General features: G+C 45.1%; 1 protein-coding gene across 1 annotated transcript in view; it reads right to left on the bottom strand.

Annotated features, from left to right (window-relative positions):
• LOC121867020 (tyrosine-protein phosphatase Lar-like) overlaps positions 1 to 13,717 on the bottom strand; it is a gene marked incomplete at its 3' end in the record, with an annotated part of 225,917 nt that overhangs the window by 195,450 nt on the left and 16,750 nt on the right. Inside the window, 1 exon segment of the mRNA XM_042366766.1 lies at positions 11,679 to 11,861. Within this exon segment, the coding sequence (XP_042222700.1) occupies positions 11,679 to 11,861 (183 nt within the window).

Genomic DNA, 13,717 nt, shown 5'->3' with positions numbered 1-13,717 from the left:
TAGAAGCTGTCGGCAGCACAACAACCACACCCTAAGTTAACGAGCTGCATGACCCAGTGTCAAGGAATAGTCCGAGAAGATCGGACAACTCGCCAACTGCACTGGCTAACCATTACCCCGGAATACGATCCGCAAATCGATTAACATCCAGGTCCCCAATTACTGCTGGGTAGACAGAGGCAAATGGTGTAAAGAAACTTGCCCAATGCCCATAGTTTCACCCTGCCTGGGGATCGAACTCGGGTCCGCTCGCTTGCCAGGCGAGGACGCTGACCATTACACACACACACACACACACACACACGAGAAAATAATATCCACAGGTATCCAGTAGCCCTGCCGAGAAGTACAGTATGCACGAGGTGACACCTTTTAACAGCCACACCTGAGTCGGAGAGGAATTTGGTGGTGATCCAAGTGGCAGCCAATTATAGGACTGCTGATCGAGCGTCTCTAACCCCCCCCCCCTCCAGCCTACCCTCTTCATTTTTTGCCACTTCCCGCGTTGCCGCTTAACTATTTTGCGATATCACTTACTACTACTGCTGCCATTCCCCAATTTTTGGGGTCACTTTTCGTGTTGTTATTAAACTCCTGTTGCCATTTGCCCTAGGTGACATATCTTTTTTTTGGGGGGAAGAACCAGAGAGAGGAGGAGGGGAGGAATGGGAGGAAGAAGATGAAGGAAAGGGAACGGGAGAAGAAGGAGGAGGAGGAGGAGGATGAAGGAGGAGGAGGATGAAGGAGGAGGAGGAGGAGGAAGCAGGAGGAGGATGAAGGATGAGGACGATGAAGGAGGAGGATGAAGGTTCCTGGGGATCTCCTCAATGTTTTAAGATATGTTGACCCAAGACGTGTTGATCCTTCCCCAGGGTGACGGAGGCGGCGTGGGGGGAGGGAGACGGAGTGGGAGAAGGGGAATGAGGTGCATGCTTGGTGGAGGAAGGGAAGGGGGCGTTTAAAGGAGAGAAGAAGTGTCTTGTGAGGAATAGGCGGGGAAGGGAAGGGCATGTTTGAGGGGAGACGTGGGAGGCAGGTACCCAGCAGTACCTCTTCATACTATGAGCACCACCCAATTATTAAAATTGCAGGTAGTCCAAAATGACGCCCTGAAGTTCGTCACAGGTGAAAGATACCCCTTCACCAGAACCACAGCCGAGATACATAGAGACCTGAGAATAAAACCCATCAACCAGCAGCTGCACAGCAGAGTCTGGTAAAAGATAGAACGATCAGAGCAAGAAGTCCTTCAAAGATTCCCACCAGATAACAACAACCATACATGGTTCCCAAAAAGTTATCAGATCTCAAAAGGTCCTTTACCACCCCTGATCTACACGGCCAGGCAATAGTCAACCTCCCTAGACCAGCATCCGCCAGTAGGGTCGGCGGAATATGAAATAAGGCCCTTAAAACACCCACATATGGGACAGGGTAGGATGTCTAGTGCCTGTACCGGCAGACAATAACTAACCCATGACACAACCCTAACACACTATTAGCTTAGCTAGGCGGTCAGCCCGCCCTCTCTTACCTCCTCCTAAATTTCTTCAATTTCCAAACTATAACTTCCTTCCCCCACCTCTGATCTTCTTTCACCCTCTCTATCTCTAAAAAAGGGGAGGGGGGAGAAACGAAGGTAGAGTAAGGGAGAGGATGAGCGCGTTTGGCGGTCAGTCGGTGTTTAGGACGGGACAGGGTGTGTGGGACAGAGTGTGTGAGACAGGGTGTGTGAGACAGGGTGTGTGAGACAGGGTGTGTGAGATAGGGCGTGCGAGATAGGGCCATAACAACAACTACTAACCCCTTACCATCACCAACATTCCTCAACCACCATCTGTCACAACCACCCCGACCTTCACTGCATTATTCTACCACAACTACCATCAATCCCCCTACCACCACCACCTACCAAGATTTACTACCACCAGCCCAACCACCTACGACCATATACTGTACTACCACTATCCCAACCAACCACCACCCACCCAACCATCACTGGAACCACCACCCAACACCACCACCATACCCTACCATCCACATCACCCAACCATCACCCTACCATCACTCACCCAACCAACATCACCTACCATCACCACCTCTCACCCAACCATCACCCTCACCCAACCATCACACTGAATACCACCACTACCATCACCATCACACCTTTTTGAGTATTTTCATTACGAGGCGGCAACACCAGCCGTCTACTGAAAATTGCAAGGTGACCTAGTGTTAAGTGTGTGCTGCTGCACCTGTTGTAGTACCTGTTGCTGTACCTGTTGTTGTAGTGTTGCTGTACCTGTTGTTGTAGTGTTGCTGTACCTGTTGTTGTAGTGTTGCTGTACCTGTTGTTGTAGTGTTGCACCTGTTGTTGTAGTGTTGCTGTACCTGTTGTAGTGTTGCTGTACCGTGTACCTGTTGTAGTGTTGCTGTACCTGTTGTTGTAGTGTTGCTGTACCTGTTGTAGTGTTGTTGTACCTGTTGTTGTAGTGTTGCTGTACCTGTTGTTGTAGTGTTGCTGTACCTGTTGTAGTGTTGCTGTACCTGTTAGTGTTGTTGTACCTGTTGCTGTACCTGTTGTTGTAGTGTTGCTGTACCTGTTGTTGTAGTTGTTACTTGTACCTGTTGTTGTAGTGTTGCTGCACCTGTTGTTTGTAGTGTTGTTGTACCTGTTATTGTAGTGTTGCTGTACCTGTTGTTGTAGTGTTGCTGCCTGTTGTAGTGTTGCTGTACCTGTTGTAGTGTTGTTGCGTTGTATACCTGTTGTTGTAGTGTTGCTGTACCTGTTGTTGTAGTGTTGCTGTACCTGTTGCTGTAGTTGTTGTGTTGCACAGACTGGCTAGCTGAGAGAAACAGACAGACGGACAGACAGACAACCAGGTGAGAGAGAGAGAGAGAGAGAGAGAGAGAGAGAGAGAGAGAGAGAGAGAGAGAGAGAGAGAGTACCACCTAATTAACAACTGTCACTGTTTTTAATTACGTTTTACTAGAATGATGATGATGACGAAGACGAAGACAGAGACGAGGAAGACACACACACACACACACACACACACACACACACACACACACACACACACACACACACACACCTATTTTTAAAGTGGGATGTTGCAGTGTTGCCAAGGTGGGTGAGTAAAGCCAAAACAACAAAACACCAAAAGCAGTGTTACCAACCACATCTTCAACGTACATTTCCTTATTCCTCTTATTTATTACATTATTTCTTCTTCCCTCATTCCTTACACCTCCCTCTTTTATAAACATCCTTACGATTATAAAGATAATGAACCAATTAACAATAAACAAGGACTTTTTACTAATTTATATTAAATAACGGGGGTTATTTCACCTTGTTAATTTACGTAAGCTAATTAGTACCTTGTAAAAATGGTGGTTATTTTTACTATTAGCGTAAATGACGACAGGTGGCTGGATTACCCCTGTGCTATATGACGTCATAACCCAGTGAATATGACGTCATAAGGTAAGTAGATATGACGTCATAACCTAGTGAATATGACGTCATAAGGTAAGTAGATATGACGTCATAACCTAGTGAATATGACGTCATTGGTCAATATTGTTTTCCTTTCCGTCATAATTATCTTTTGTCTTATGAAATATAATAATAATAATAATAATAATAATAATGGGAGAAATGTTTGTGAGAGAGAGAGAGAGAGAGAAGGAAGGAAGAAGAAGGAAGGAAGGAAGGAAGGAAGGAAGGAAGGAAGGAAGGAAAGGAAGGGAAGGAAGGAAAAGGAAAGGAAGGAAAGGAAAGGAAAGGAAAGGAAGGAAGGAAGGAAGGAAGGAAGGAAAGAAGGAAGGCAAAGAAAGAAAAAGAAAGAAAGAAAGAAAGAAAGAAAGAAAGAAAGAAAAGGAAAGAAAGAAAGAAAGAAAGAAAGAAAAGAAAGAAAGAAAAGAAAAAAAGGAAAGAAAGAAAGAAAAGAAAGAAAGAAAGAAAGAAAGAAAGAAAGAAAGAAAGAAAGAAAGAAAGAAAGAAAGAAAGAAAGAAAGAAAGAAAGAAAGAAAAAGAAAGAAAGAAAAGAAAGAAAGAAAGAAAGAAAGAAAGAAAGAAAGAAAGAAAGAAAGAAAGAAAGAAAGAAAGAAAGAAAGAAAGAAAGAAAGAAAGAAAGAAAGAAAGAAAGAAAGAAAGAAAGAAAAAGAAAGAAAGAAAGAAAAAAGGAAGGAAAGAAAGGAAGAAAGAAGAAAGAAGGAAGAAGAAAGAAGGAAGAAAGAAAAGAAGAAAGAAGGAAGGAAGGAAGGAAGGAAGGAAGGAAGGAAGGAAGGAAGGAAGGAAGGAAGGAAGGAAGGAAGGAAGGAAGAAGGAAAGAAAGAAGAAGATGGAAGGAAAGAAAGGAAAGAAAGAAAGAAAGAAAGAAAGAAAGAAAGAAAGAAAGAAAGAAAGAAAGAAAGAAAGAAAGAAAGAAAAGAAAGAAAGAAAGAAAGAAAGAAAGCAAAAGAAAGAAAGAAAGAAAGAAAGAAAGAAAGAAAGAAAGAAAGAAAGAGCAAAAGAAAGAAAGAAAGAAAGAAAGAAAGAAAGAAAGAAAGAAAGAAAAGAAAGAAAAGAAAGAAAGAAAGAAAGAAAGAAAGAAAGAAAGAAAGAAAGAAAGAAAGAAAGAAAGAAAGAAAGAAAGAAAGAAAGAAAGAAAGAAAGAAAGAAAAAAAGAAAAAAGAAAGAAAGAAAGAAAGAAAGAAAGAAAGAAAGAAAGAAAGAAAGAAAGAAAGAAAGAAAGAAAGAAAGAAAAGAAAAGAAAGAAAGAAAGAAAGAAAGAAAGAAAGAAAGAAAGAAAAGAAAAGAAAGAAAGAAAGAAAGAAAGAAAGAAAGAAAGAGCAGCAGCAGAAAGCTGTTGTTGTTGTTAAGAAAGAAAGAAAGAAAGAAAAAGAAAGAAAAGAAGAAAGAAAGAAAGAAAGAAAGAAAGAAAGAAAGAAAGAAAGAAAGAAAGAAAGAAAGAAAGAAAGAAAGAAAGAAAGAAAAGAAAGAAAGAAAGAAAGAAAGAAAGAAAGAAAGAAAAAGAAAGAAAGAAAGAGAGAGAGAGAGAAAGAAAGAGAGAGATGAGAAAGAGAGAGAATTTCCGTCATAAAAATAGCCAAGGGAAAAATCTACAAATAACAACAGTAAATTCACCCCCAGCCACTAATCTCACTCCCCTCCTCCTCCCCCTCTTCACCCCCTCCTCCTCCTTCACTCCCTCCTATTCCCTACCCCTCTTCACTTCACTTTTCCTCCCCCCGTCATAAACACCCCTCCCTACACAAACAAAACCACCCACAATGCAAACACACACACCCCTCCCACATACACACGCACAACCTCCTGCCCCCCCCCACACACAAAACAATCCCACAAACACACATACAATCTACACAATCATACAAACCCCTCTCCACAAACACACTTCCCACAACACCATTGTGCACACACACACACCTTCCACAAACAAACACCATTACTCTCCTGACAAACACTACACACACACACAAACCTCTCCACACACAACACCATTACTTCCATTGAACACAAACACAAACACTCCCCACATACGAACACACAATCACAACAAGACTAGCAACCACCAAGAAAATCTCATTCTATAACTTTTTACTAGAAATTTTAAGAATTTTGAAAAGGAGGAAATACAGTGTGATTGTGTGTGTGTGTGTGTGTGTGTGTGTGTGTGTGTGTGTGTAGTGTGTGTGTGTGTAGTGTGTGTGTGTAGTGTGTGTGTGTGTGTGTGTGGTGTGTGTGTGTGTGTGTGTGTGTGCGTGTGTGGCCTCATCACTATGCTACACATGTTATTTATTTTGAAACTTCAGGGACAGTGTTGGAGTGTTGGACACCGTAGGTCGGGTGGGACACGTAGGCCGGGTGGACACGTAGGCCGTGGTGACACGTAGGACGGTGACACGCAGGTCGGGTGGACGCAGGTCGGGTGGACACGCAGGTCGGGTGGACACGTAGGTCGGGTGGATACGCAGGTCGGGTATGTACGCAGGTCGGGTGACACGACACGTAGGTCGGGTGGACACGCAGGTCGGGTGGATACGCAGGTCGGGTGGACACGCAGGTCGTGGTGGTACGCGGTGCCGGGTGGAAACGCAGGCCGGAGGACACGTAGGTCGGGTGGACACGTAGGTTGGGGAGGACACGCGTCGGATGGACACCTGCTGGGTGACACGCACAGTAGGTCGGGTGGACACGTACACAGTAGAGGTACGAGGGACCAGGGTGAGGTACGAGGTATGGTAAAGGTTACTAAGAGAGAGAGAGAGAGAGAGAGAGAGAGAGAGAGAGAGAGAGAGAGAGAGAGAGAGACAAAGTCACGTATAAGAATGAATAAGCAAATGAAGGAGGAGAGTGTTCTCTCTCTCTGCCAGTAATATGCAACTCTCACCTCCCCGACACCTCTTCATTCACTCTCCCTCCCTAATTACACGTTAACGAGCAGAGCTGTTACCTTAATTACAGCTAACCTTAATTAGTCGACGCCGCCAACTACCACAATCCAAACTACCAGTACCCTAGTCCCTATTATTACTATCTTCTTAACTACCACTATCCTGATAATCAATATCATTTTATTATGTCACAATCAGGAGGAAGTAGTTATGACGTCATCAAACCTCACACACACACACACACACACACACACACACACACCTACTCTGTTCTCTTTCCGTCTCTTTGTCTCTCTCCCTTTCTCTTGGTAACCTCAACTAGCCACCTATCTCTCTCACCTGGAGGGAGCGACGGGCCAGTAGGTGCTCAGGTAACAATTATTACCTGGAATTTACCCGTGACCATTGAGGGGTCGGTCAGCCTCCGGGATATTGATTACACACACGCTCGATGCCAACGGTGTTTTCATAGGTAACGAGCGCCTGGAGGGGTGAGGAGGGTGGGAGGGGTGAGGAGGGTGGTGAGGGGTGAGGAGGGAGAGGTGAGGGAGGGTGAGATGAGGGATGAGGAGGGGTGGTGAGGGGTGAGGAGGGGTGGTGAGGGGAGGAGGGTGGTGAGGGAGGGTGGTGAGGGGTGAGGAGGTGGTGAGGGGGTGAGGGGTGTGGGGTGAGGGAGGTTATGAGGGGTGAGGAGGGGGTGAGGGGTGAGGAGGGGTGGTGAGGGGTGATGCGAGCCACATCTTACAACAGTTAAATTACAGATAAATTCAGTCATACGGCTTCTAACAGTATCCAGTCACTTAAAATACGGTTACTCAGCCCATTTCACACCCAGTCACTCAGAATATGGTCACTAAAGCCCATATCACCACCCATCCAATCAGAATACGGTCTCCTATCACCATCTAACCATTCTGAATACGGACATACCGGCTCGTATCACCACTCAACCAATCAGAATACGGTCACTCAATTCCGTATCACCACCCAGTCACTCAGAACACGGTTATACGGGCTTCTATCACCACCCAGCCACACACAATACGAGGTTTCAGTCCCCCTACGGCCAATTACATTCAGCTTTTCAACGGGACTATTGATCACCGTGTTAAGTGATGACCATTCAGGTGATAAAGATATTGAAAGTCAGGTAACAAGCCTCGTCACGCCGTTATTAATGACAGGCGGGCGTTATTGATGGTGTGTGTGTGTGTGTGTATGTGTGTGTGTGTGTGTGTGTTCCCTCCACCGAAATGTTTTGTCAAATTACATAAGTTCAATGTTTTTCGTATAATCCTAATCAAGGATTCGTATTGTCCACGGTAAGGATTCGAATCATAGCAGCACATCGTCATCCAATCACCAGGTTAAAAAAAAATGAACGTCCAATCTCTTATGTATACCAGGTCAGGGACAATTACAATCAATACACGAATCTTTGTCAATATTAGATCCGGTATCATCTCCAATCAGGAAATAATAAACTGCACCAATCATTGTCAACACCCAATCTGTAACATTTCCAATCATGAGAAAAAAAGATAATTTACGAATCTTTTGTGAATCCTCGACCGTAGCAAAGACTCGCTCGCTCGGTCAGTCAGTAGTTGGTCGACCGAAGGCAGAAAATTGGTTAAAATTACTAAGAATCTTAAATTAATATTCGACGATAGCAAATATATAATCATTAACTCGGTTGGTCGGTCAAGTCGGCGGGTAGTCGGTCTATTCAGTCAGTTAGTAAGTCAGTCAGTCAGTCAGTCGGATGAAGGAAGAAATTTATCGGGAATCGGCTGGCCAACACCTCGCTCTCCTTCGTAAACCAATATTCAGCCCCGATAACTGGGACATAAATCGGGGCTCTGGCGGCAGTAAGTGCGTTCAGGTGCGTTGACGAGAACACTTTAAACACGCGTTCATAATCTCCTTTAAGTGCGTTCGCAAACTCTTTAAAAGTGCGTTCATTGAGTTACACGACGCAGTAGGAGGATTAAGTCTCTCTCTCTCTCTCTCTCTCTCTCTCTCTCTCTCTCTCTCTCTCTCTCTCTCTAAAACAATCAGGGGTCAGTGTAGTGTTGGTTCATTCATTACAGTGTAGAATATCACCATAAAAAACCTACTACAAGTGGGCGAGCAGTGTGGCACGGACGAGGGTGTGGTTGTGGTGGTGGCACGGACGAGGGTGTGGTGGTGGCACGGACAAGGGTGTGGTGGAGAGGTGAGGCGGCGGGTGTCCACGGGCCTCAGGGGACGGTGGTGAGGAGGTGCTCACACTCACACCCGTCGCCTCCCACAACACCCATATGGGAGGTTTTAGTGGAATTGTGGTGTGGATCCTCGTCTGTCAGGTGCCTCCTCCTCCTCCTCCTCCTCCTCCTCCTCCTCCTCCTCCTCCTCCTCCTCTCTCCTCCTTTAGCCCCTGGTTGGATTATCATGTTTTCCCTTCTGGTAATAGTGATGGTGACTAGGAAGATGGTGATGCTGGTGAGGAAATTGGTGTTGGTGATGGTAGTTGTGGTGATGATGCTGATATCAAGCCAGAGATGCTGTGGATGTCATTACTCCTGAGGGTTGTCTGGCTGGCTGGCTGGCTGGCTGGCTGCTGTGCTTACTACTGTCGTTGATGAGGTTATGAGTGTCTCTGTTATAACCTGTGCTACTGCATCTGCTCGACTCCTACTGCTGTTACTGCTACTGGTATTACTACTTGCTACTGTACCTCCCACTAGCCATTTGCTGTTACCCGGTTCTGCTCACTGTTGCTGACTGTTGCTGACTGTTCTATATTCTCACCCTAACTCATCCTACCCCTGAGGCTCTCCCAAGACAACACAGGGCCAAGAGACACACTCGTTCCCACGCCCACAAAGTTCTTCCCACGGTCCTAATTTTCTTCCCACGGTCCCAATATTATTCCCACGGCCCCAATATTATTCCCAAGCTCCCAATTTTCTTCCCACGGTCCCAATATTTTTCCCACGGTCCCAATATTCTTCCCAAGGTCCCAATATTCTTCCCACGGTCCCAATATTTTTCCCACGGTCCCAATATTTTTCCCACGGTCCCAATATTATTCCCACGGTCCCAATATTATTCCCACGGTCCCAATTTTCTTCCCACGGTCCCAATATTCTTCCCAAGCTCCCAAATTCATAATATTCTCCCCATACACACGGGTCAAAACACTCCTTATATGCCCTAATCCATTCACTCCCACGCTCCCAGTAGTCTTCCCACGCTCCCAGTAGTCTTCCCACGCTCCAACAACACAGTCACTTCCCTTCATCCCCTTCCCATTCCTGTTCCAAATACTCTCTGGGCTCTCTTCCGTTAATCCACCCATCCCATCCTTCTCTATCGCCCACATGACCAATTCTACCACTGTTCCACACTTCTCTTTCCCATCCCTTCCTTTCTCCATCCCCACCCTCGTCTATCCTCTTCCACGGTCTCTTGTTTCTCTTCACTACTCCTCCTCGCCTTCCTCTCCTGCTCCAAACCTAACCTGCTGGATCTTTTTCCCCCGCATCTTTCTCTCTCCCACCCCTGTTCCTTCTTTTACAGCCGCTGGGAAGGGATGGAAGGAGGGAGGGAGGGATTGAGGGAGGGGATTAAGGGAGGGATTTGACAAGGGGTGGGGAGGAGGAAGGAGGGAAGAGTCATCATAACACGGGTCAGGATACTGGTGAAAGAGCGTGTTGTAACTCTAGCCTGGGGTGAGCCTGACACACACACACACACACACACACACACACACACACACACACACACACACACACACACACACACACACACACACACACACACAGCCGCATCCAGCCCATACGTGCACAGACAGTCACTATAGAACAGCCCAGTCCCAACCAATGTAAAAATTATCAATAACTTGTAATAAACCAGTGTATTCACTCCCAGTAAACACTACTCCTTGCACTGTCACTATGTTGAAATGAACTGTAGTTTGAGCTTTTCCCCATCTAGTTAATATATATCATATTTGTATCACTTATGTTACTGTATATTATTTGTAAACAGAAACCCATTCCCCAATTATGTAACTGTATATTTTCAGCCTTCTGGCTGCTATGCTCTTTCAATAAACCGTTAATTATTAATATTATTATTATTACCCTGCACACACGCACGCACGCACGCACGCACGCGCACACGCACGCACACACGCACGCACAAAAAAACAAAGAGAACCGTGTTTGTTTCTTTTTTACGCCGGTAGTGTTTCATCTACACCTACGGTCACACCTACGCCCACACCCACACCTACGCCCACACCTACATCTACACATACGCTCACATCCACACCTACGCCCACGTCCACACCTACGTCTACACCTACGCCCACACCTACATCTACACCTACGCCCACGTCCACTTACCAGAACTAACTGAGGATTCGTGTAGTAGGAATTACCAATTTCAGTAGTTTCCGGTCCTATTTCTGACGTGATCTCCCTCCTCGAATTTGAAATCTCTAAATCAATGGCCTGAACCTTTGAATTTTACTTAGATTCAACCTGACACGAGGAAACGTCATGTATAGAGGGACACAACTCGAACTGTGAACAGATCTCCGGGAGTTGATGAATGACTATGTATCAAATGAATGAATCAAAGTCAATTTTCTGGGGGTTTTTTGTGGTGGGGGTGGGGGATAGTAAATTACTCCCAACATATAATAGATCTATAAACTAAACGACGACATGTCTCTTTTAACTTTACAAGTCGCTTTTAACATCGCCAGATAGATCTGGGCCCCCCCCCTCCCCTGTTTCTCCCTTTTCCTCCTCTCCTGCATACCCCTGGCCCCTCCCCTTGTATCCCCTTTTCCTCCTCCTCCTCCTGTATCCCTCCCTCCCCCCTGAAGTGTATACCCTCATTGAACAACTGAACTATATACTGTATATAATTCACACTCATCAGAACTGAAGCCAACTGAAGCGAGTCAATTTCTGAAATCCATGTACACGTGTGTCACTTCCAAGAGAAATGCCCCACCCTTCCTTTGAACATTTGAACTGTAAATATAATCAAACATCTGAACTAGCGTGTAACTGAACATCTGAACTATAAATATATTCAACCACTCACCATAACTGAAACCATCTGAAGCGAGAAACAACACCAATCGTTTCTGATATCTTCCAAATACATAGACCACGTGAAGTGAGATGCCCCCTCCTCACCTTCACCCTCTGAACATCTCAACTATAAAGGTTAATGGAATATCTAAAACATATATGTAATGGAACACTCACCAGATCTGAGGACGGTGTAGCGAGGGTTGGTCAGGTCCACGGGTCGATGGTCCTTATACCAGGTGATGTTAGGGTCTGGATTACCCCGGGCGTCACAGACCAGCAGGGCAGTGTGGTCAATCTCCACCGCCTTCGTCTTGGGCTCCGTGCGGAAGTAAGGGAAGCCGCTGGGCAGTGAGTTAGCTGTGGAGGGAGAAGGGGAGAGGGTTATTATTGACAGGTGGTAGAGCTAAAGGGGTTAAAATAGACAGGTGATAGAGCTAAAGGGTTAAAACACACATGTGATAGAGTCAACGGTTATTATTGACAGGTGGTAGAGTTATAGGGTTAAAACAAACAGGTGGCAGACTTAAAGGGTTAAAACAGACAGGTGGTAGAGTTAAAGGGTTAAACAGCCGATAAAATAAATTTCAGATGCAAATAAACTGCTGAGATAAATTTAAAGGGTTAAAATAAATAGCTGGCGATTTATACATTTCTATTATGGGAAAAAGAAAGTGTTTATATACTCGACACCCATGCAACTCCTCCCCCCCCCTAAAACCATCCACCCTTTACCCACACACACCCCCAAATCCATCCACCCCCTCCTTCCCTTAATACAACCCTTTGAGGGTCAACCCCCGGTAAGATCACGACAACGCTGTAAAATCACAAGTTAACGATCATGGGTCCGAACTCGCAAAGATTCTCTGTATGTTAATTTGGTTCCTGAAGTCTACTGTAATGGTTGTCTGGGAACTGTCCTCTCCCTTAGTGAACACAGCGGCGCGGGCAGACTGGGAGGATTTTTTTTTTATGAAGGGAGAAAAAAACTCGACCAATTTATAGTAGAGGACAAAATTCGATATTTGGGTTTTATATTGTTGTTAATCGAAAGTTCAGATGAAAGCAAGACGACTTTCATCTATGACAATTTGGACTAGAAAAGTTGTTCTTGCATTTGTTGCCACCAACCGAACCTCCTCATTTTTTCTTTACAATCAATAGTTTAGACAATTCTAAGACACTTTCATGACGTTTCCCCTCGTAAACGACCCAGAACAGAGATACTCAATATGCCGGGGGTCCTAGAGGGCGGTGCCTCCCAGCGCACATATGTTTTCATATCACAAAAGTCAATTCTTACTCTAAAAATTTTCCTCAGGGGGACCCTAGCTTCCCACTCGCCTGCAGCACACCCTATGCCACGCTTAACTGTGAAATCCCGCCATTTCCCGTCACTGCTTTAGAGTTTTCTGCTAGTTTTCTCATTTTCAATTCCCGATATCTCGGTTATGGGCAAAATGAGCGCAAATTGTCAGAGATGAAAGTAATCTTGTTTTTGTCTGAGCTTATCATTAGCAACAACATAAAACCCATTATCGAGTTATGCCCTCCATTACAAATTGATCAAAAAGCCTTTGTAATTTTGTTCTTTATCCATTTTAACTAGTTATATCAGCATTACTACTACTACTACTACTATCAATGTTACTACCTGTCAGTTATCACGGGACTTTTAGACACAAATGACGGGCATATAGAAACTAACACCCCACGTACGGCCTGGAGTTCCTGTTGTCCGGTTGCTCACGCCGCTCTGCCCCGACCGTCACCACCACAACAATACGACTCGGTTGCCAACTAATCTTAATACAATACATGGGAGATTTTACGCCTTATAACCTATACAACTAAATGCGGCTCATACACAATACCTCTAACAACCAGAACTATGTAACACTGATGTAAAGAAACACCGTAAATCAAAACATTAGATAATTAATATAAACAAACAGGCCGTGAACCACACCCTCGTTGCTACTACCACTACTATCAGCACTACTACCACTACTATCAGCACTACTACCACTACTATCAGCACTACTACCACTACTATCAGCACTACTACCACTACTATCAGCACTACTACCACTACTATCAGCACTACTACCACTATCAGTACCACTACCACTACTATCAGCACTACTACCACTACTAATACTACTTGCACACATATACCGCCGCCGCAACCACCACCACCACTACTACCACCA

This window comes from Homarus americanus, unplaced genomic scaffold (genome assembly GCF_018991925.1).
Source record: "Homarus americanus isolate GMGI-L3 unplaced genomic scaffold, GMGI_Hamer_2.0 scaffold56586, whole genome shotgun sequence".
In the NCBI taxonomy this organism is placed as follows: Eukaryota; Metazoa; Arthropoda; class Malacostraca; order Decapoda; family Nephropidae; genus Homarus; species Homarus americanus.
This window is presented reverse-complemented; position numbering and strand designations above follow the sequence as displayed.